Source organism: Centroberyx affinis, unplaced genomic scaffold (assembly GCF_046629955.1).
Source record: "Centroberyx affinis isolate AG114_WGS23_722 - 3 ecotype Tasmania unplaced genomic scaffold, CSIRO-AGI_Caff_v1 ptg001497l_1, whole genome shotgun sequence".
In the NCBI taxonomy this organism is placed as follows: Eukaryota; Metazoa; Chordata; class Actinopteri; order Beryciformes; family Berycidae; genus Centroberyx; species Centroberyx affinis.
In genome coordinates, this window is record NW_027279962.1 from 172501 (window position 1) to 196815 (window position 24315).

Consider the following 24315-nt stretch of genomic DNA (forward strand, 5'->3'; position numbering starts at 1 on the left):
TTCTGAAAACATAATAGTTTTTGATGTTGATGGTTGGTCTGGAGTTCATAGTGTAACCACCTTTTGTGTTGTCATGACATCACTGTACATATTCCTGCGGTCCTCCTGCTCCTCTGCTCTTTTCCTAAATACTGTGCCACCTTCCTATTGTGTCTGGTAGTCGACTGCCTGGCATGGTCCAGGGGGATGGACACGCACACACACACACACACACACACACACACACACACACATACACACAAAAACGCACGGCCTCCCCATGCTCCTTTCAAAGATGGGTTTCCATGGTGAAGCTGGACGAGAACGCATTAGGGGGCATTGTATGCATAAGCATTGTGCGTGTGTGCTCGCCTGTGTGTGTGTGTGTGTGTGTGTGTGTGTGTGGTAGACGGCTCAGACAGCATAAGTCGTGTCTAATATCGCGGCGTGGCTAGGCGGGAGGCGCGGGAGCGGCGGTGAGTTCGCGGTGAGCGGAGACCTCGGCGGAGCCACCAGGTCGGATATTATAGCGATATTGAATTTACAGATCCTAAGCTGCACGCCGGCCCCGGTGTCATAAGACAGGCATTAAAGATTCATACACAGCGTGGCACTGCCTGCAAAGACAAACACACTTATCAGTACACACACAGGCATGCACACATGTACACATACACTTATACACACGCACACACCTACAGTAAGTGCACACAACCTCCCTGGAGGTGGAGGACAGGGTGGGGGGTAGAGTTTGTTTACTGTAGAAGTGACAGTAATGGTGTTGACGGGGAGTTTGCCTTTGTTACTCGTATAGCTTAAGCTATCTCCAGACCCACAATGAGGATTTGTAGCCCGGGTTGTGAGACATTGAGCTATTCATATGCATGACAGTCAGCCCTCACTGGTTTCTAAATTTGGGCAAAGCCAACGGAGGGAGAGAAAGAGAGAGAGAGAGAGGGAGAGAGAGAGAGAGAGAGACAGAGACAGATATCCAGGGAATATGAAATTCCAATAAGGTATTACTTTGCTGTGAAAAGAAATTTCGGGAAGGGAAAAGATGCGCTAGCGTTTCTCTGAGACAAAAGTTGACGAGATGCAGAATTAGAACTCTGCAACGTTTGCGTGTGTGTGTGTGTCTATATACAGTATGGGCGTGTGTGTGTTCATGTTTGTATGCTTGTGTGCATACAGTTTGTACAGTATGTATGCATGTGTGTGTCTGTTTCTGTGTGTGTGCTGTTGTGGGTTGGTTTCTGTTGGAGGGCATGGCACGGTGCATGTGTCCCTCTGCTCTGAGTTGTGGTCAGAAGACAGTTTGAGGACGTTTTCTGTGGTTTCCCCCTCAGTTTGGTTTGTTTGGGCATATGAGTGCACAGCAAATGCTCTCACACAATGGCACTGAAACCTTTCAGTTCATTTCCAAACTAGCCTTGGAGCGCTTTGAAGTGAGAACATGATCCGACCCAACCACAGGAATCATTGTGTATTAGTTGTGCTAAACAGGAGAGTCTAATATCACAGAAGTGTGTCAGAAGAGGAAAATAGATCATGGTTGCAGTTCGCTGAACGCGAAAGAGTGCCAGCAGCATCCCCCTGTTTCTGCAAGCTGAATTGTACCAAGAAAGAACCAAGAAATTAAGTGACAAGGTATCATTTATTTATTGAGAATCTTATTCCATGAGCAGTGGGATAATCCCTTGTTATACGTCAGTACCACAACAGGCACACTAAGACTTTGACAGCATATGCGATGATCCACAAACGCTGCTGATGCTGTGTTTTTACTCTAAAAGAAAGTCCTTTCTGACCAATGAAGGAAATGGCTGCTCCCACGTAGCGTTTGTTGCTAAATTATGGTTAGCTCGAAATTTTGCAGTGTGAATAGTAACCAAACCAAAGTGTGAATGCAAAAAAATAACTTGTCTGCTGAGTCAGACTAAAGCAAAAGGACTACGGGTATAAAAACACCCTTAATGTTCAGTCATCTAGCTCTCAGTTCCTCTATTGTGTGTTCCTACGCTACAAGCTGAAGTCTGCCCAGTAACCCACAGGTACCAGGCCTCCAGCTGCCAAACCTTTGGCTCCAAGGGGAAGAGCTGCATCCAATCCACATTAGATACCCTCCTCTCTCTCTCTCTCTCTCTCTCTCTCTGGATTTCCGACTGTCCCGTTTGAAATATAGATAAGCTGTCAGAGGCCTGTCTCCAGCTCTCTAAGGCAGCGCAATGCACGCATGTTTAAATCATGTCAGCAGACATGACTTGGGGCAGGGTCACCTTATGGCTTGGCAGCGGTCAACTGGACTTTGAACACACACGCACGCACAGACATATACACAGTGTATATGTCTGTGCAAACATACACACACACATAGAGGAACACAATGTAAAAGCTTTATTATCTACAATTTTTTCATATAATTGCATTATTTATTTATTTATTTTTACTCTCAATCGTCGAATGATACAATAATCTTTCCCGGAAAAAGTCTGTACCTGCAAATTATCCTTCTAACCACTCGACCAAACAGTAGCTAGCCTACAGGTTTATTAATTGCTTAATTAAAAGCTGAGGAAATACAGGAATACAGGAAGTACAAGTTCAGTTTTCTACCAGTAGCCACAGTTTGGAGGCAGGATAAATCTGTAAAAATTTAGCTGAAATTGCATTTTTGAAGTCAGAACATCTTTACTGCATTTGGTGACTCAATGTGGGCAGCTTCACTGGAACTACTGCCTGATGTGAACTTTTTCTGCCGTTGGCTCAATCAAAAAACGCTGTATGTTAAGAACTGATGTACAACAAGTTTGCGAACATGTCCAAGATATCAGGACCAAACAGCTTACAAACAGACATTTGACGTGTGCAGCCGAGGGCTCACACCCACACGCCAAAACACCACTACAAACTCAACATGTCACCGTCTCCGAGTCTCAGTCAGAGTCTCTGTGTCAGCACTGCCGACTTCCGCCGGGTATCTCTTCTCTTCTTGATCCCCCTCTCTGTCATTCGGGTGCTGATTTCAGCTGCCGCGTGTCACTCGGTGTCACTCTGTGTCACCCTGCCACTCCCGCTGTCTGACTCTCCCTCCATTAGCTTCTGTGTCTTTCGGTCCCGCCGCTGTCACTCCCTGTTTTTTTTTTTTGGTGCAACTGCATTTGCATGCCTCGCCCCGCGACCTTGAGTGTGTGTGAGACACGGGGGGAGGAGAACGATTTCACTGAGGGCGCACTGTGGGTTTTGCAAGTGTAAACAACTTATTCTCAGTCGGCCCGCTGGCTGCTCTGCTCGGCTCTCAGTCAATAGGCGCAAGATAATGTTTATTCGCGCGCGCAACCGGTGCATTCCCCTGGCGGGCTGAGTGCTCCCAGCAACCTCCTCCTCCTCTCTCTCTCTCTCCCTCTCTCTCTTTCTGTCTGTCTCTCTCCCCTCTGCTCAGTGTCTGTCTGTATTATAGCCAGAGACAGGCTGTTCCCTGTAAGGCAAAGAGACAGAAACCCTGTGTCGATCTCACCTGAGTGATCCCCGGGAACCGTTGGTGGGCCTCGGCGCTTCACGTCTCCGAGATGGGGGCTCGTTTCCAATTATACCGCGAGGAGAGACGGCTGACGAATGAGGTGGAGGAGCGTGGGATGGGGGGGTGAGGTGGGGGGAGGCGGAGGGGGAGGTGGGGGGTGGGGGTGGGGGGGATGGCGGGAAGGCTGAGCGGAGGACGAGGTAAAAGGGGGGCAAGCGGGTGGGATGGGATGGGGTGGGGTGGGGTGAACAACGACAATGTCTGTATTTGAAAGAGCCAATGTCTTGATGTCTTCAATTGAGCGCGCTCGGGCCCTAAATGGGTTTTCAGGAGGGGGGGAAATAAAGGAGCCTGCCGTCTCTCCCTCTCTCTCTCTCTCTTTCTCTGTCTCTGTCTCTCACCCTCTGTCTTTCTCAGTCGCTCTTGGTCTTGCTCACTCCCTCCTCTCTCTCTCTCTCTCTTTCTATCTCGCTCTCTCTCCCTCTCTGCCGGCTCTCCAGCCGCCTCTCGTTCCCCTATTATTAGGGCCCAGTAATGAAATGTGGAGTGTCTCGTATTGGTGCTTGGGCCCCGGCAAACTGTATTAGTGTGTAAATGGTGTGGGAGTAATGAGAAAGCACTCAGGCCGGCCGGGAAGACTGGACTACGGGGCGTGTATTGTGCGCCTGTGTGTGTGAGAGTGTGTGTGTGTGTGTGTGCCTGCATGTAACGTGCATGTGCGTCAAACGAATGACAAGAGACATGGGGTGGAGTGGGAGCGTGGCTCGTGGGGGCCGGAGCAGTCTGCCTGTCTCGGATGCCAATCCTGTGAGTGTTAGCCTGCGATGGAGGAGAGGCTTAAAAAATCTGGTCGGCCTCACACAATCTCACTAGTGGCCTATAGCATCAGCGTCAATGTCTTTATGTGCCTCACTTAATTCAAGTCTTTTTAGGGTGAATTATGCAGGCTTAGCAAAAGGATTTATTCTTTAATGCCTTATAGACTGGCTTTAAATCTGCACCTACATTTTCCCATCGCCGAAATGTGTCCATCTATCTAGCGCAGTGATTTCAATTCTGGTCCTCGGAATACAATCCTGCTGGTTTTCTGTCCTACCAGCTAGTTAATTGCATTCACCTTGCACCCCAGCTGTAAATCAGTCTCTGATTAGATGTCTAGAATGAAAACCAGCAGGGCTCCGGGTCTCGAGAACCAGGATGGAAAAACACTGATGTAGAGTATAATCTCTCTTCTTCACATCCCAGAAGGGGAATACCTGCTCCCTTCTTTTACACTGTCTTTTTGCATAATGTATAAGTGTGCATTGCTCATACAAATGACCCACACCACAGGCTGTGTAATAAAGGGTTTTGTGTGTGTGTGTGTGTGTGTGTGTGTGAGTCTGTGTGAGTGGTGCTGGTTGGCTGAGTTAAATCATTGTGTTTCCTCGGGCCTGCAGGGCCTGAAGGGGCGAGAGAGACAAGACAGACACGCTCCATCCTGTAAATACTCTTTTCATGGCTGGATTTCTCTTTCTCTGCAGATTTGCTGCCTAAGTCGGTGGAAAGCGTCTTCATCTTCCAGGAGGCGACCGAAGGCGAGCCGAGCGCGGCCACCCCGACGTACGACGCCATCGTGGTGGAGCAGTGGACCGTCATCGATGTGAGTGCATGGATTTTCATTTTCATCCTGGTTTCACATGGTTTTTGCTCCAGTGGAGAGGGAAGGATGGAGCGCTCATCTAAAAGGCTGTGTCTTTTTTTCAGCAGATACATGTGTCTAGTTTGGGACAGCACATGTTTGGGTTACTTATATATAATGTTTATTGAAAACAACAATATTTAGGCACAGACACAGAAAAATAAAGGGGTGAACTGAAAGTGAAAATGGTTCTTTGGAGTGATGCAATAGAAATGGTTCTTTAAAGACCAAGGTTCTTGCTCTTGCTCACTCCCTCCTCTCTCACTCTCTTTCTATCTTGGTCTCTCTCCCTCTCTCTTTCACCTTGCACAATGCACAATATATACTGTGGAGGCGTTTGGTTATTTTCTACATTTATGCCATCACCCACCATCCAATAACTAAGAATTAAGAACCTTTTAATATCTGGAAGTTCTGTGGCATCACTCCAAAGACCCATTTTCAGTTCCAGTTCACACCTTTATTTTTCTGTGTGCATATCAGAACACAAAAGTTGAGAACTTGTGTTGTGAGAATTAACACAAATATGAGGCCAAATCCAAAATAGACCCAGGTATGTGTTGAAATGGACGCGTCCTTTTTCAGAGTCTGGTCCTCTTACACTGAAAGCGCTTGTCACTTGGACGTGTGCCCCTCCACCCCCTCCACCCCCCACCCCCTCCACCCAATTTCGCCAACCTTTCCCCCGCAACCCCGAAGGCAAATCTGGCAAATCTCAATTTATGGGACATGTGTCGCAGTGGCTTGTCTTATCTGGAGCAAACAAGCCCTTATCTGCCCGGCGATTAGCGTCTCCACTCAGCACAAGTTCCAAGTTGGAAATTGATTTCTGCCTAGTGCTGAAGGGTTTGCGGCCATTTTTTTTTTATTGTCATGCATGTGTATGTGTGTGAGTGTGTGTGCACGTGTCCGCGTACGAGTGTCCGGGCATACATGTGCGTGCGCGTGTCTGTATGCGCATGTGTATGAGTGTGTAAGTGCGTGAGTTTGTGTGTGTGTGTCTGTATGTGTTTGCCGATGCTATCTCGGTAATCGAATTTAGACTTTGGAGGCCCGGGGCTGTCCAAGTGTGAAAGGAGACTTTTGTCCCCCAAATGTGGCTCTCTGATTGTCCGGCCCAGAGCTGATGACCACATGTGCCAATAAAAAGAATCCTGCAATCCCCCGGCTTCAGCAATATACCCTTTCCCCCTCTGAGATGAATGGTAATACGGTTACAACTTAATGGATTTGAAGGCTCCTTTAGAAATGTCAACAGTGAACCAACACCAGGAGATCCAATCAACTCCGGGACTTCATCTAAAACTGTTTCACTCGGCTGATCCACGCCATGCCAACATTAAACTGACAACACACTCTCTCACAAAGTGCGATCAGGGCCTCACATCATCCCCATTCATTGTGATAACCGTCTAAAATTGATATGCAAAGTATCTTCGCGGCTCATTGTCGTTTCAGTGCCGGGGATAATTACAATGAAAAATAATGCTGAATATTGATTGCGAAGGGTGTTTTTTTTTTTTTTTTCTTCTTCTTCTTCTTTTCTCCCCAGTGCTTAACACTCTCATTTAGCCAAAAGTCTGACAGGTGGTTGGATTTATGAAGCTCACAGAACAGCAAAACAAGCTGTTTCACTGAGGGCATGCAATCAGCTGTATTGTGTTCAAGTGGGAAGAGTGGATGTTTTCGGGGACAGTGGCAGTATCACACAAAAAGGAGACTGTTGTAATTGTTAACTTTTTAATTGACTTACAACCAGTGATAGTATTTGCATGAGAAAAGGGCAGTGCTTCTAATCTACAGGTGTTGCAGCAGGAGGCTGGTGATCATTTCATTTGACACAAATGTCAGCACATCAGGGGCCGGATTCACCAATGTGTTCTTAAGATAGTTCTTAAGAAATGACATAAGAGGACATTTTAGGAAGTTCTTAAGAAGTGCAATTCCTCAATATTTTCTTAGTAACGGTCTCATTTCTTACGAATTTCTTTAATTTTCCTACTTAAGAACTTCTCAAAATAGGGCCTGAATCAATTCTGGTTAATAAACTTTAGGCTTACTGCCATTAAGGCTAGGAGACAATCCAAAGTGTTTCCATCTACAAAACAATTGGGGAAAAACCTATTTAGGGCAACTACAGCAAAGATTTAAACATTGGTTGCTGTTGGTAACTGTAAAATTTGATAGCTTATTTTCAACAGACATGAGACAGAGGCCTACCTGACCCTACACCAAATAAAGCTTTACAATAAATGTTAATCTTAATGTTAGGTGTAGGGGAACCTATGAAGACTTTGAACTACAACCTACTTGTCTAAAATGTGTTTAAATATATGATATTACAGGCTTACCTTTTCACTGTAGGAATTTTAAGACAGGTGAAGGGCTGTCTTAAAGTTAAGAAAAAAATCAAGAACAAATTTGAGGACTTTCATTTCAAGAATACCATTTATTTGTAAGTTTTTTCTTAGGAAGTTAAGAAGATATATAAGAAATGTTTTTGAGAATAGCATTTTTTCCTATATTTTTGTTAAGACTAACGTTAAGAAAAAAATGGCACAGATTGGTTTTCTTAAGAGGGTTTTGTGAATCCGGCCCCAGATTACTAAGTATTGACACACTGCAGATATACTTCCCTATATAGTAAAGCAGTGGTTGTCAACGTGGGGGTCCAGGGACCACCAGGGGGTCTTGAGAGGGTTCCACGGGGTCCCCAGAAAAATTATGAATTGTTAAATTTCAGCATTATTTCACTAGAAGTTAACACAATTAGAGAATGTAGAAGAATGACTATTTTGATCATAGCTTCACTGTTATCTCTCTACCTGCAATACAGAGAGTCATGGGATTCTGGACAAAATCATATCTAACAATAAAAGCTATTCGCAGATTTTTGGCCGAGAGAAAAAATCTCATCAAATGGGGGTCCTTGGCTCTAACCCTGTACTAAATTAGGGGTCCTTGATATGAAAAAGGTTGAGAATCACTGTACTAAAGTATACAGTATATAGTTTCATATAGTTTAGTTGTGCTGTGATAAAACACAGAAGTGAAGTGATAAAAACAGTGATGAAATAAAATGATAAGACCACAAAAAAGATTTAAAAAAAAAAAAATAGAAACTTTTCGCATGTGAGATAAAATCCCAGGGGTCAGAAAATTCTCACCTCCAAACAAACCAAAGAGAGAGATTAAACAAAAACACAAACAAACAGAAAAATCAAGTTGACAGGCAGAGATACAAGAGATTTGGATAACAGAGTCTAAATGACAGCAGAAAACAGCATGGTGGGAAAAGGGGATGAAAAGGCAAGAGGCAAGAGGAATGAAAGTAGATTAAAAACATAATACAGTATACTCAGCATGTAGACTACTGCATATAGTCTCCGTGAATATGCTGTATAGCAACGCCATCAATGTTAAGCAGCTCATACAAACATTTCTCGAGGCCTTGGATTGTTTCAGGCTCTCTCGCGGTCCATTCAGTGAGATGACAGTCATTTGACATGACAGCGCACTACAGTACCTCAACGTTAATTAACTTAGCTGTAATACAATTTAATACAAAACAGCAACTCTCTCTCTCAAACCGTGCCCCTCCTGTTTGCTAAATGTGCACTTAAGTTTACATTTTTTGGACCATTTAATTCAGGAATGGTAACACAATGCAGATTTTGGACTGATGCCCTAAATACATTTAAAGATGCAGCGGTTGCCTACAAATAGCTGGCTTTCTCTTCTGCAGCAAATGAGCAAAATGACCTGAATAGGACCCATATGGGCGGCGGTGGAGTGCTCAAAATGAATAACTCATCACGGTCTCCGCTATGAAACTCCAATTAGGACCTCGCTCTCATCTCTTGTATCCAACGGGAAAATCAATACAGGAGCTGCCTTGGACCTAATGTACTGAAAGCCCTCTCTCTTTCCACTGAGCTTCACAGGAACAACAACAAAACAAAACTTGTTCTCCTTCAGACCTCAACTAGCATCGGCCTTTAATACATTTACTTGCCAAGAGCTGCATGCTGCTGCTGCTGCTGCTGGAGCCCTATGAGTATTTATTTATCAAGAGAGGCAAAGTACATTAGCAGGAAGTTGTTGTGTTTCTGTATCCAGATAAAACAGGGAGCGAGCACAAGAGGCACAAAAACATTGATGTTTGTGTGTTTTATTAAAAAATGGACTGATATCCCATTACTACGGTAAGATGGTTCCTCAGTGGCTCTTTCATACATTCTCAAAATGTTCTTTACAGCAGTGATTCTGAACCTTTTTCATATCAATCATATCAAGGACCCTAATTTAGTCCACATTAGGACCCCCATTTGATGAGATTTTGCCTCTCAAACCCAAATCTGAGAATATTTTTATTGTTAGATATGATTTTGTCCAGAATTCCATGGCTATCTGTATTGTAGGTAGAGAGATAACAGTGAAACTATGATCAAAACAGTCATTCTTCTACATTCTCTAGTTGAGTTCACTTCTTGTCAATTAAATAATGCTGAAGTTTAATAGTTCATCGATTTGCTGGGGACCCCCTGGAACCCCCTCAAGGACCCCTGGTGGTCCCTGGACCCCACGTTGAGAACCACCGCTTTACAGCACCATAACATATTCTATGTTATTTGGCCATGGTTCTCCAAAGGATCACCCTCAAAAGATTCTTTACAATAGAAATAATACCCGACAGAGGAGAACAACCTCAAGGGTGTTATGACTTTTATATAATGGTTACCAATGCATTTCTACAGTGTGAACGTTTGTGTCAAAGCATTAGACATAATTAAGAAAATCTGAAACAGGAGAAAACAAGAAAGATTGCGAACGAGCGCCCTGGTTACCACAAGAAAAGCCTTTTTTTATGGCTATTATCAGCAAGGCCGGACCATGTTTTTGTGATCTTTGATCTTTCTGAGTTTTGAATATCAACTCAGTGTAAAATGGTTTTAAGCTGAAAGAGCTGCTCTCTCTCTCTCTCTCTCTCTCTCTCTCTCTCTCTCTCTCTTTCTCTGCAATTTAAACTGAAGGACCTTGAGGCAGACTCAATAAGGAGCTGCTTATGCTTTAGTCAAGATTTATGGAGGCTTTGCCCCTGAACCTGATGGTCTGCTATCGGACTACTGCCTTTTTGAGCACACAGGTTTTGACATTGCTCTTTAATTGTATGTTCTTATCTATAGCTATGGAAACATGACTGTCAGTAGGTACAATTTTCTTTCAACCACCTCAGGCAATGCAGTTTGACGATGTCACACGACTGCTCACTCCTTGATCCTGAGAACTCGTAACCCGAAAGACAACCAGAAAAATTGGAGGTGGAAGTTTTGAGAAAACGTCTACTCCTGCAGAATGACTGAAAGTTCATATCATTTAAAGAAGTGCAGTCCAAAGCCCTAGCGAGTGAAAGGAGCTTAACAGCGCCGACATTGTTGTCACTCATTCCCCCGAATTCACTAGCATCCCTGGCTTTGAAGAACAGCACTTCACAGTCTCCAGAAACCAAATTATGTCTAAAATGAGATTAGGGCCCCACATCACAGCATCAGCGTGGCAGCGAGGAATCTTTGAAGAAGTAACTTTAAGACACCGAGAGGACACCTCAGACATGGAATGTGTGTGTGTGTGTGTGTGTGTGTTTGTGTATGTGTGTGCTCAGTCACTCATCTTTATCTTCTGCTTGAAATCAGGTTCACACAAAAGCCGCCTAGCTGCTGCGGAATGTCTCCTTTTGAGTTCAGTAGAATCGCTTTGTGCAAAGTTTCAATCAGCACAGCATGTAGATTTGTATTATTTCTATTGTCATGACTAGTGTATAATCTGCAGTGTATGCAATTGCAACGCCTGGACGTATGTCTGTGTGTGTGTGTGTTCTCGAGTCTGTGTGTATGCATGTTGTACAGCAAGGGTGCCAGGAAAGTGATCGTTACAGCGTATCCCTCGGCCATGATATCTCTATCCTCTGTGACTGAGGTGAGAGAGGAGGTGACCTAGATAGAGCCAGGGTAATTTGCACCGTCCCTGCAAGTGAGAGATGGAGCGCGCTCTGTCAGCCGACGTGACGATGATGCTGATAGCTTGGCGGATGGGTGACTTCTGAGAGGTTTTGGTTCTGGAAGCTGTTTATAGGGTGCAATTTCAGTTCAACAACCTGCGACCGGTCGTAACTTGCAGAATATGAACTTACCGGTATTGAGGCTTTGCACTTGCGTCACAAATATCGTAGCAAACATGTCTGATACCATCATGGATGTCCACTGGAAAACTGGCTGTGCCCAAATATATAACAAAAGGGTGATTGTGTTGTGGGTGTATAGGTCAATCCATTAAGAGTGAATAGTCTGATGAGGTGGATTGGCTTCCAAATTTTGTTTTTTGTGACACAAGAAACTACAAATTGTCTTCTTGTCCCTCTACTCCAAAACACTCATCTCAGTTAACCTAAGACAAACAGCTGATTTTTTGCAGTGTTGCTAACTAGCCAACAGGCTAATTTAACGAAGCAATCAATGTTATAACATGCAACCACCAGCCCATACTAATGCTAATGTTTGCCTCTACTAGATACATTAGCTAGTGTGCCAGAGTGTGTCAAACGTGTTAACAACAACACCAGTGGTTAGCTGTTAGCTAACAAGCTGACATTATCTAAACACAGAATTGATCAGACGTGTCAGTGGGGAAATTATCTGTTCCCAGTCAGCCAAGTTGTACATTTAGAAATTGGTTGTGCACTGCTTTAAAACACAGCTGCTGGAGTGAATCCTTTGACATTTGTGTTGCTGTGACAACATGCATACCAGGAATATTCTTACAATTTGAAAGCCCTTTTTAAAGGCATTTGCGTTATCATTACTGGACTGTTTCTGTAAACCTGCTGACCCCAGTAGTCTGTAAATATAAAGCTATATTCAGAGCCGGTGAAAAACATCAGCACAGTTTTGTTATGTCTACCCTCCACAGTTGGTGGAGGGGGTTTTAAGAAAAACAATAGAGCTGTGTTTTTGTTCGAGTGACTCAGAGTGCACTTTGAACTTCAAGCTGACCTCAGCTCGTTTGTCTTAGGTCTGCCCTCCCACACTCTTGATAATACAGCCCCAAAATTACCTTTTCTAAAAAAAACGATAGTGTGGCGGTGGAGCGGCAAAAAGCTTAAAGGTTAGAAGTGGGCTTTTGACTAGAAGGTTGCTGTTTGGAAAGCCATCACCAGCTGAGAAAATTGTGGCAGTGGAAAGTGAATGAGGAACGCTCTCCCCTTCCTAAACAACTACAGCTGAAATGCCCTTCAGCAAGGTGGTTGTGCCGGGCCGCTCCCAGGTATGAATATGTTTAACTGTGTGAAGAGGTGCTTAAAAGGAGCAGCAAAACCCTTCCCCGGATAAATAAAGACACATACAGTATAGCAGTAAATACTTGCAAAAACAGAGAATATTAATGGATCTTCGTGAGACAAAATTACCTTTTCTTTTACAAAATTATGAACACTTCAGAATTACTTGCCTCATTCAGATGGAGACACTCAAATAAGGTCTCAGTTTGCTTTCAAATCACCAGGTTCACGTTTTAGATCCAAACTTCATTGACATTGCATTGTACTGATTGTACTTTTGTACATTGTACTTTTTGCCTGTGATAACAATACTCCCTGAAGTATAGATAAAGACATATTTTGCTATTGAAAATTCCCCTTTAAATCACTTAAACTGCAACTCCACTGTCCTTTTGATTTTTCCATGTGGTCCTGCTTAGCAGTCATGCAGATAACATCTAAGACAAAGATGGCAACATGATTTCTCTGTTTTAGAGCATGCAGGTTAGTGCTAGAGCGCTGATGCAGCAAGGTGGTCGAGCATAATAAGTCAGAGGAGAGGGAGGAGACAGAGTCTGGGGACCGTGATTAACTCTCACCTACTCCGAAGAACAGAAAGCCATTACAGCAAAATTATTTCTCAATTTACTTTCCAGGCAGGCTTTGAAAAAGTGCCTGTTTCTGGGAGTGGTTCCAACACAAACCCCTAAAAAATGTAGATGCACCGCTCCCCCTAGGAACTCAGAAAGTAATGCCTGTGTAAATAACACTTAGAGCAAAGTCTTGTGTCCCAGCGATTAGCTCATATAGCGGCGGGTTGCAACCGGCTCTTGATATGCTAATGCTAAAGGCCTGTTTGAGGCATGAGATGTTCTGTCAACCCGGTCAATAAGAAAACTGTAGAAGAAAAATGAGGCGTTGTGCGGTGGAGTGGGCTTAAGTGTTTTGTCTGCCTCATGACTTACTGCGTGCTGCATGCTGATCAATCCCTCTCTATTTCTCTGTAATGCTCTCTCTGTCTTTGCCTCTTTCTCTCTCTTTCTCTCTCCACTATCTACTATCCTATTGTACAAGTGAAAGAAGCAAAAGTAGTAATTGTTGTTCTTGTAGTAGTAGAAGTAGTAGTTGTTATAGTAGCAGTGGTAGTAGCCTAGTAGTTGTTGTAGTAGAAGCAGTTGTAGTAGTAGTAGCAGTAGTAGTAGTAGCCTAGTAGTTCTTGTTGTTGTGACAGCAGTTGTAGTAGTAGTTGTTGTAGCAGCAGCAGTTGGTGTAGTTGTAGGAGTAATAGTTGTAGTAGTAGTTGTTCTAGTAATTGTTGTAGTGGTAGCAGTTGTACTAGTGGTAGTCAGTAACTTCCTTTATCACTGAAACACTACAATACGCAGAACAACCACAACAACTAACAAAGCACAATCATAATACTCCTCACAGTGACAGAAGAGAATACACTGGTAACCTACAAACATACTGTACAGCATATACTGTAGCCATCAGTTCCTATGCTACAGGGAACCCACACTAAAAGGATGCGTAAGTACAGTTTCTTCATATCAGAAAAAAATACGCTTTGATATGCCTTACGAGTGTGTTTCAACATGCATGACTGCACTGGGTGATATATAGGCCGCCAATATGTTCTTTCATTATATCACATGAGCGTGAGGTTCATTACTTGTTGTGTATGTGATGTAGTGTACATTGTCACTATTAAAGCTGCACAAGGCAAGTTCACACATTGGCAGCTCTTAATGGTAGCAAGAGGTAAACTGCACACAGCAGACTCATGTTTACCAACCCGGCCGGTCTGTGATGCTTTATACCACAGGAAACCACAGACACAAGAGAGGAAAAGATCTAACGTTGGCGAGTCCAGCTTTCTCTCTGTCTAGGAGACAGTTTGGATTTCACTCTGAAGTTCTTATTTGTCGCTTCCTCAATCTACAGGGTCTCAATTAGTGGAGATGGGACACTCTTCTCTATTGCAGATGCTGATTAAATGGGTGTAGTTTTACATGAAAATCCTGCCTAGTGTAGCTTTAATTATAGAATATATCCACAGTGCAGTAAAGGCTAATGTTGCCTGTGTAGGTGTGATGTGTTGTCAAGTCTCTTTTCTGATGTGTCAAGGCTCATCAAGGCTTTTTTCAGTTGAGCAGTATGGAGTCTGTGGTGTACGTTCATTCATGTGCATACCGCCAAATGTAACTGTCTGGAATTCATGTAAAAATGGGCGACGACCTGACTGCTTTGAAATGAAAGGAATTATTTTGCATAGTCCACAACTTGGGCATCCTTTCCGAGAATGGAAAACCCTTCTTTTCAGGTCTTAAAATAAGTGGCAGCTGTGTGTGTGTTTGTGCGTGTGTACGAGCGAATGCATGTGTTGTGACTGGTGTGTTGTGGTTGTTCAGTCAGGGCTGGTGCAGTGATATCGAGCATGGCAAACCACACGCCCTTCCTGTGTGAGCAGAGATGCGTGCTGCGCGTGTGTCCGTGTGGTATACCTTAATGGATCTGTTTGTGTGTGTGGGTGTGTGCGTCTGTGTCTGTGTGTGAAGAATTAAACACAGGTGTCCCACCCAAGTAAAAACTGAATCTAATTTTTTGTGCATCATACAATTGTTGATAACATCTGTTGTCGAGACACTGGCACAGTTATGGATCATTTGATGGCATGTTAACAGCGCACCCTGTGTTAAAATGTTTACACACTGAGCTGTTTCACACAAGCAACCTGTTAGTCCCAGACATGTTCCAACTGTGCTGCAATTCCTGTCATGACTGGAACTGGTTGCCATGCTGACTCATGTGGCAACCAGGGAGCCAGTTATTGATTTATATTTGTTTTCTCTTGGTTTTTTTTATTCTTCTTTGAGTACACTACTTGGAAAACAACTTTTCAGACATTACACAGATGTTGTATAAAAGCCATAATATCTGACAGGGAGTTTTGTTTTGTTTTGTTTTGAGATTTCATACTTTAGTGATGCTGACAGCACTTGACTGCATCTCATAGCTAGATGCATCATCGATGTATCTGGAACCACAATAAAGAACAACCTGTCGGGTATTATTGCTAGGAGTGTGTGTGTGTGTGTGTCATGATTGTGTTTGAGTGGAGGTGGCAGGGGATTGTTTACACTGCAGTAAAGCTACAGGAATCTGTCTTGGTCGTATTGGTGCAGAGGCTTATAGACAATGGTACAAGGGCAATAGGATTTCACATACAATCCAAAGGGACAGTGTAAGACCAACTACAGACAGTAGACTATACATATCATTCTAGAGGCTTTGCAGTTGCATCACAAATCTATCAACCACAGCTGGTGTCATCATGGAGGTCCGGTGGTGATGTTGCTGTGCACAAATAATAGCTAAATACAAGCCAGTAACAACCAGGCAGACCTTGAAAAAGATTGTTGTGGATGTAGGTCAATTCAGTCATGTTATAAGTAAAAGTGAATCGTCACTACTGCGTCCCTCACTACTCTAGTAGTAGTTTTAGCTTGAGAAACATCAGTCAACCTAAACAGTCCGACAATTGTTTTTGGCATTGTTAGCTTGCCAAATAGCCAGCAGGCTAATTTTGCAAACAACTGATATTAACATAAACACAAACATTAGCTTCTACTAAGGCCTATGTTAGCCAGTGTGCAAATCAGATGTGTTTACAACAAGACAGTGATGGTTAGCTAACAAACTGACATTATCTAAACACAAAATCAACCTGATATCAGTGGCGGAAAATAATCTTTTTTCCAGTCAAAAACAGCACAGAAATTCACCAAGTCTGTTGAATTCTGATGAGACGGTCCAGTTGCAGGTTGAGTTATGCATTCAGCTGTTTGCAGCCACTGTTGCCCTCGAGCTGTGGACCTCCACTATGGCCGCCAGCGGGTGTGTTACGTCACCTGAAAGCCCTCTGTACACATTCAACATTTACGCACTGTGATTCAAGCACTGTCTAAATCATGGATGGGCCATTGAGGGCCAGGAGGTCTGCAGGTTTTCATTCCAACCAAAGACTATAGCAGGGGATTTCACTGATTAGCACAACTTAAAACAGTGAAGACGAAGTAATCTTTGAAATCACCTGGTGTAGTGAAAACCTGCATATCTATACTCGATATCCAGAGTGTATATGGTATAGAATGATTTACAGTTTGAGCTCAGGCCAGGTTTTAATATGTGTCTTGCTTTCTCCACAGGGTTTGCAGGTGAAGGCAGACTATGTTCCTCTGCTCCAGTCTCTGGCCACGTACGGTTGGAGACTCACCTGTGTGCTGCCTACGCCTGTTATCAAGACTAACAGGTAATAACACTCATTTGACTATTAAAGGGGCATTAAGCAATCTATGACCACTACGGACCTCTATTTGCAACCAGTACTCCAGCTCTCTGACTCAGGCCTACATTAAAGCTAATATGGAAAAATGGAAGTACAAATCTATTGTAGACACTTAGCACAGAACAGCCTATATGTAATGGGTTTCAGATACTCACTTCCCCTGTCTTTCCTTAAGTGCAATTCAGTTCAGTTCAAGACTTTTGTCCTACATGGGAAACTTGCAGCAAGGTATAAATTGCAAGATATACCCACAGCAGACAAAATATATAGAAAACCTATATGACATATGGAATCCTGACAAATCAAAGTCTCTCATTAAAGAGAAATCACATTTTGAGAGATCACATGGCATGGTTACAGATACAACTGCGGTGCTAAAATGAAAATCGGCTTTGTGGCATACACAAGTTTTTGTTCAAAGGAATATGACAGATTTAAGAGAATCTGGTCTGGAAGAAACTGACCTAAATCTGTACCAATTCAGGCAGAGCTTCAAGCGAAAGAGCCGTTGTGAAAGTTTAAAAGCAGCGGCTCAGTCTGCTGGTGGAAAATCTCTTCACAGAAATGTAACGGTTCCTCAGCTAAGCCTTTGCTGACTCATCATTCATGACTGCTATATGAGTGTACATCCGCTTATGGTCAAAGGCCTCGCATGTTCTCAGTCACACTTAAGCTCTTTGCTTCGAACCAGCGCTCTAGTTGCATTTATTAGTCGAAATGCTGATAACATACTAGTAAAATATTTTACACCAACATGGTCAATGGCCTTTTCACAGTAATATGGCTCCATGTTCTCTGTAACACTTCAGTGCTTCACGTCAAACCACTTAAAAATCTAACAATACTGTACATGTTAGAAAATGCTATACTAATAAAATACAAAAAAAAAAAAGTAAAAATAATTAAGTGTTCAACTAAAATAATTCTTAAGGATTCTTAAACACTACACTAGTAAAACACAAGTAAAATATTTTAAACAGTAAATAGTAGTTTAGTAGTAGTACAAGTAGTAGTACAAATACAATGTTTTACACTCATAAAATGTACAATATGACATGTTACTGTACGTCTCCACACTCACTCCCCCCCTCATACAGTAAGTTCTAGTCTTCTAGTCTTAAACACTATACTAGTAAAACACCAGTAAAATATTTTAAACCAATGAAAAGCCCCAATGTAACTGGTTACAGTTAGCCACTACATGTATTTTCCCTCCTGTAGTAAATGCTAGCCTTAAATACTACACCAGTAAAATGCTAGTACAATATTTTGCATCGCTAAAATGTGCATAGTGACGTGTTATGTCATGCTAATGAAGTGTGCATGTAGTACTTCCATCGGTGCACTGACCGAGTGTTTGTTATGCCCCTGCCTCTGCTGGTCATGTTTGTGACCGTTTCAGAGCATAGCTGATTAATTACCTCTCTATTTTCATCCCTTGTTTTTTTTTCTGCCTTCCCTCCCTCTCTCTTCTCTTTCAAAATGCCACAACACAACAGAGCAACATGGCTAATTAATCAGAGTCGGCCTAGATACAGTACAAGACAGAGCTCATTTCTCTCCCTGCCTCAAAAACATTTTGTGCGCTGAAATAATGGTTGATGATCTATTTCGCATTAGCTCTAGTCATTACACTTGTTTTCGTGGTGTTGACTCCTCCATTTTTAAATAGCAAATTTGCAAACGCGCACTTCTTGTAGTCTGAGGGTTTGCAGCCTGCACTTCATCTGGAAGGGTCGGATAAGTGTCAGTGATCTCAGCGGCATCTCAAATTAATGCTAACTGGGACTCAATGGCTTCTCTACGCAACATTAATTCATGTAGTTGTCTCAGAACATGCATTCTTGCATGCGGCATTCAATTAATGTAGGCGTTAATTACATTTTCAGTTCAGTATTCGGGGATTTACTCTCATCATAAACTATAGAACATATGGACATATTTATACCAAGAAAACAAGAAAGTTCACACACACCAATTAATGAAAGCAGGTATCTGATCATCTTAGTTATTGTAAAAACAACATTTTTGAGATACAAACTAGTGAAAAATGACATTTTTGGATGCAGCATTAGTTTTGTGCAATTTTATTCAAGTGGCACTTTGCAACGCCGGTGTGCCGGTGAGTTTTTTTTCCTACAGATGAAGCCACCAACAGGTACATTTGTCCAAAAATAGACACAGGCTATTGCTCTTCTATAAAGCCTCAAGTTATAATAGTGCGGCTGACACTGACAGGCAACAGCGGGTTCTGTAAAGGCCTGTAATTTTCTAAGCCATCCACTCCTTTCTAGTTTAATGGGCTGGGGCTTTTTGCTGGGAACTCCGGTTAGTTCTCGGCTTTGAATCGCCAGGAAGCCGTCCAGCGTTCTGACAGCCTAGAAAATAGCTTATGGATAAACGATGGAAGGAAGGAGGTAATGGGAAAAAAGAAGGTGTGGTGGGCTTTGGATGGTTTAGATAGTAAGCCTTGTGCTGGAGGAGCCTCAAGCCCATTTGATGTTGAGAAAGGGAAGATTTGTAGCTGGCTTTTAGGGTTCTGCTGCGATCATAAACTTGCCGTCATTCCTCATGTGCAAGGTTGAGCATGCAGCTTAACTCCAGACTGCATCTCGACTATGTGTGCACACATGTTTGTGTATGTGTGTGTGTAATTGAACCTGTGCCTGATAGCGGCAATGGACAACATATCTCTTTTTAAGCCATGACAGATAATGGTGAGAGCGAAAGAGGAGGGGGAAAAAAAGAAGAAGAAACAAATAGTAAAACTGTCAAAAATCAGGCTGACAAAGGAGATAGAGGCAGAGAGGTAAAACAGAGAGGACAGCTAGTTAGCGAGAGCACAGTCGGCTGAGAAGAAGGGGTGAGCGTGACAAAGACGAGCGGAAAAAGAAAGAGAGGGAGAGCGAGAGAGAGAGAGCATGAGAGACAGGAAGCCCACTCAGAAATGAATCTGCGTTTCCTGCCCCGATTAATCTGTCAACTCGAGTACTTGTGCAGATTATCCTCCTCAGAACACAGGAGTGTGACATGTGCATGGGACGGGGGATTATTTTAGGGGAAGTTGAGGAGAAGAGAGAAAATTCATGTTCTGAAGAAACCAGCAGAAGTCGAAGATGGCTCACAAGGGCGTGCACACACACACACACACACACACACACACACTCAGACAAAGTATAGAGTTAGCATCTTGGCTTTTGAACAGTTGCGTGTGTCTTCTCTACTTCTGCACAACCTGAATGTAGGAGGAAATGACAGAGAGATGAAAGCAGTGAAGAGGTTGGGGCAGAAATGTGTGGGTTTCTTAACCTTAACTGCAGATAACAGTATATGGAGCATGAGCAGCGGACAGAAAACATTTGACTATCTCGATGGAAGAGGGTGAACAAGAGGGTGAATCCCTCGCTGTCATAGCACTTTTTAACTCAAATGCTCAAGGAGCTGTCTGGCTTTATCTCGACTGCAATTTGTCAGTCAGTTTGTCAATTGTTTGTGCTTTAAAAACAAGATTTTAATGAATTGTGAAAAACCTGTCATTCCCTGTAACACAATCTCTCATTAAGTTTAAATGTCTAGCTCATTTTCTCACTCATTCTCACTTATATCTCACTCATTTGTAAATTAATTAGTACCTAAGAAGTTTAATCAAAGTGTTTGATGTAAAAAATAAATCAGATTCTTGTTTCTAATTTTTCTGCGTATTTTCTCTTTTCTCCTCTCTCTTCCTTTCTCACCCTCCCCTCCCACCTCCCTCTATCTTTCCCATCCTTCTCGGTTTCTCCCCGTGCCTCTTTCCTCATCCTCCAGTGATGGAAGTCTGTCCACCAAACAGATCGTTTTCCTGCAGAGACCCATCTTGGGCCGAAAGAGGAGGGAATCCAAGGTACGTGACCTCGCATTCCTCTCAGTGTTTCTTTTGGCTAATGTGGGGTCTCCTCATAGCTGTTCTCTCACCTGCTAGCCATATATCCAAGGCCAACATCACCCCTTGCCACCCCCAATTCCACAGCTGTTTTTGTTCTAAGTAGATAAATACGCACAGCTTCGGACAAATGTGAATGAACCCCATTCTGTTTGAGATATGAGGAATTCTGCAGCAACGGACAAATGTGTTGTTTGGGAAAGCAGGGTTTGTAATGCTTTCTGTGTGACCCCAAATAGTGGTGATAACCTCTAAATCTCACCTTTGTCCACAACGGAATGAATCCATGTTGATGCTTTCTGTGACCCGAATTTAAACTGCCGTCACAACAACAAATCTAATAGGCCCTAAGCCTCAAAGTCAAGCAGGGAATTGCTAGCGTTCACAAGATTTCCTTGCCCGTTTCTCTGCTGTTTATCTCGGAGTGCTCTATATCCCTGCAGTGTGTATATCCCTGCAGCGTCTTGTTCAGGTAATCTAGGATATATTGCTTGAAATATACGCCTGTTTGTTTGGTCGGACTCGAGCAGGCCTCGAGGACATCAATAACTTCCCTTCAAATGGCCTCAATTTCCTTCTCTGCATCAATGAGACTCATTTGAATTAGCTTGTTATCCAAGTGCAATATTAGATCCATTGTGATCCATTTTTAATTAAGTCTGCGTGTACCGCCTCATGCCCAGCAGCGTATTGACACAGTGACAGCACATTCCACAAACGTGTTAATGTAAACTTTGCTTTTTTCAGAAACTGATCTTCAAAACTCGAAGCAAGTCCAACAAGAACTGCATCAAAGATGCAGCAAAGAACAAGAAGAAGAAAAAGAAAACAACAGCGATGGAGAAGGATCCGGAAGATCCAAAGATTCTTGATGACAGGGAGAAGGTTGCAAAAGAGGAAGCCAAGAGCAGAGATGAAAGGGCGAACACAACAGAGGTAGAGGCAGGCTGTAAAGAAAGTGAGACAGATAAAGAAGGGGAGGCAAAGAATGAGGAAGATAAAAAGATTGATGATGGGATTGAAATTGGCATAGAGACTGTCGCAAAGAAAGATGGAGGTGCAGAGACAAAGGACAAAGGAGCAGAAAACGGCACAGCAGAGGAGGGCGGAGAAGAAAAGACAACACAGGAAAAAGAGGGATCGAAAGAGAACGGAGAGCCTTTAGAAAACGGAGAGGTCGAGGACGCGACAGAAGCTGTCGTGACTGTCGAAGCGGAGAGAGAGACCAAAGACGAGGTGAGCGAGGGAGGAGTAGAAGTTGAAGCGGTGGTTGAAAATGGGTTAGAGACAGAGGAAGAGAAAGAAGAGGGCGGAGGTGGAGAGAGCGCTACCAAACCAGAGATGGAAGAACCGGCGAGCGTGGAGATCATCGCTAAGGAGATTGTGGCAGATGCACAGGCCGCGCCGACCAATCAAAGCCCTGAAGAGACTCAAGAGTAGTCCCAAGCAGCCAATCAAGGCTTTTCCCCACCCTACCTCTCAAATCCCCCACCTTGAGGACAGGTTCCAGCCCTGGAACACAATGTTATCCTTGATCTGAATCAATGGGGCTTGGACCCCTATCGCTGCAGCATTCTCCACTCCTACCGTCATGCTCTTCTTCATAGACAAGTCCCCTGCAATCTGCCGCAGTGTAGCTATGGAACAATTTCATGTAACCGCAGACATCGGTCCTACTGTATAACCACACATACTGAATGTATATATCCAAAAACAGGAGATCCTGACGCGGGATAGTCACCTCTGAGTCACTGGAAAAATTGGAGTTTACGATCGGACCGATGAGGATCAACAGGGTCCAATGGGGGTGAGAATCTAGAAAAGGCCATGATCAGATAGGACGCTTTTTTTCTCTCTTGCTCAAACGCAGGCAGAGAGAGCAAGAGCTCAAAGTGGGGGGGAACAAAGGGGATGAAAATGAAAATGGACAGAAGAAAGTCAGCGATTGCGCTGCTTGCTCTTCAAGGAAAGGGTGAGGAGCCCCTGAAAGGGTGAGGAGGCCCCCGAAACGGAGGGTGCGAGTACGTGACGTCGTCCGAGGGAGAAGAGAGCGCCGAGTTTTATCGTCTCGTCCAGATAGCGGCCGCTTCAAGGGCTACTTTCGCCTGACAGTGGAGCAGTTTGAGCGGCTTGTTCAGTTTGTGAAACCGAAGATGTCACGTCCAAAACACAAGGTGCATAATTTGGAAGAGACACACGCCTGCCACGACCACTCCTTTGAAAATAACTGAAATAAAGACGCAGGTATGTTCAAAAAAGCGTCCTATGTGATCACGGACTGTATCGCCATTTCCCGTTCCTTTGTCCTGTGTACCATAGTTAGTTGTGTTGTAGAAGGAATTTGGAGGAGAACTCTGGTAGAGGTGATGGTAAAGGCATTTGTTGCGACAGGCAATCCAAAGTAAGGTGAAGAGGTAATTGTTTACGCTGAGCTCTAAGCCGTCAAGTGCTTCAAAGAGAGCCGATAATCACTCTTTGGTGTAGTGTGCTAAGCTCACCTTGCATACAGAATGTTCCATATTCAAGCCAAGTTAGATAAGGATGTGAAATGCAGCTGAATGTTTGCGGCTCGGGGGCAGAACCCATATTTAGACACACCAGGTTACCTTTTAGAGTTTACATATTGGAGCGAGTATTTATTTCTGCCCAAAGTTGCATTTTTAATTACATTTCCAATTAATAGTCATACACAAAAGCACTTGTCAATATGGAAGCAAGGGTAAGCTGTCTATTCAGGACCAAGGCTGGTTATTTACTGAGACCAAAATAGAGAAAGATTGACAGAGAGAGAGAGAGAGAGAGAGAGAGAGAGATTGTGAGAGAGAAATAGAGAGATTGAGAATGAGAGAGAGAGAGAGAGAGAGAGACCACAGCACATAAGGAAGTCAAATAAAAGAAATGAATCGGCTAATTTAAAATAACGGCCGTTTGCATCCCACATTCCCCGTCGACTTTTCTTTCATTTTTTTTTACCTCCAGCTCTTTAAGCACCTCTTAACAGGCGTCATTTCTGACAATAACCAAGTCATAATGTGTTGTTTCATGGTTTCATGTTGCTTTCCATTTAAAAGGGGGGGGTGAGGGGGTGGATGGGTGGGGGGATGGGGTGGGGGGCGACATTCATGCCATAGAGCTCTCATTAGCTCACTAATGGATTTTGTCAGTGGGGTATCTGTCAGGAATCATACATTTATAATGGGGGTCACTTATTGGGGGAGCTATTGACAGCAGAACACCTCAGCATGTCGAGCAAATAACCTTCACATTTAACGGTGATGTCATACGGACTGATTTGCACTGAGGGAGAATATAATCTGCATTTGAAGAGTTGTGTTCCAAAATGCTACATATCCATTTTGAAAAAGCAAACAAAAACAACCAAAACATTGCCTACAGTTCATCATACGATATCTCTAAAATATCTGTCAGAGAACCCATTTGTAAAAATGTTATAATTTTGTCAATCAAGGACTCAAGCTACCTTCTGTCCTGCTGCACAAGGACTATAATTTGTCGTCATTTGGATTTCATTTTTGTAAGAATAGGTGTCACTTTT

The 24315-nt window shown here is 43.3% G+C and overlaps 1 protein-coding gene across 1 annotated transcript in view; it reads left to right on the forward strand.

Annotated features, from left to right (window-relative positions):
- LOC139650502 (raftlin) overlaps positions 1-23827 on the forward strand; it is an 82494-nt gene extending 58667 nt beyond the window's left edge. Inside the window, exons 7-10 of the mRNA XM_071527193.1 lie at positions 5020-5138; positions 16698-16801; positions 20645-20720; positions 21507-23827. Of these exons, the coding sequence (XP_071383294.1) occupies positions 5020-5138; positions 16698-16801; positions 20645-20720; positions 21507-22199 (992 nt within the window). The 3' untranslated portion in view covers positions 22200-23827. The remainder of the gene's footprint in view (positions 1-5019; positions 5139-16697; positions 16802-20644; positions 20721-21506) is intronic.
- The last annotated feature ends 488 nt before the right edge of the window (positions 23828-24315 follow it).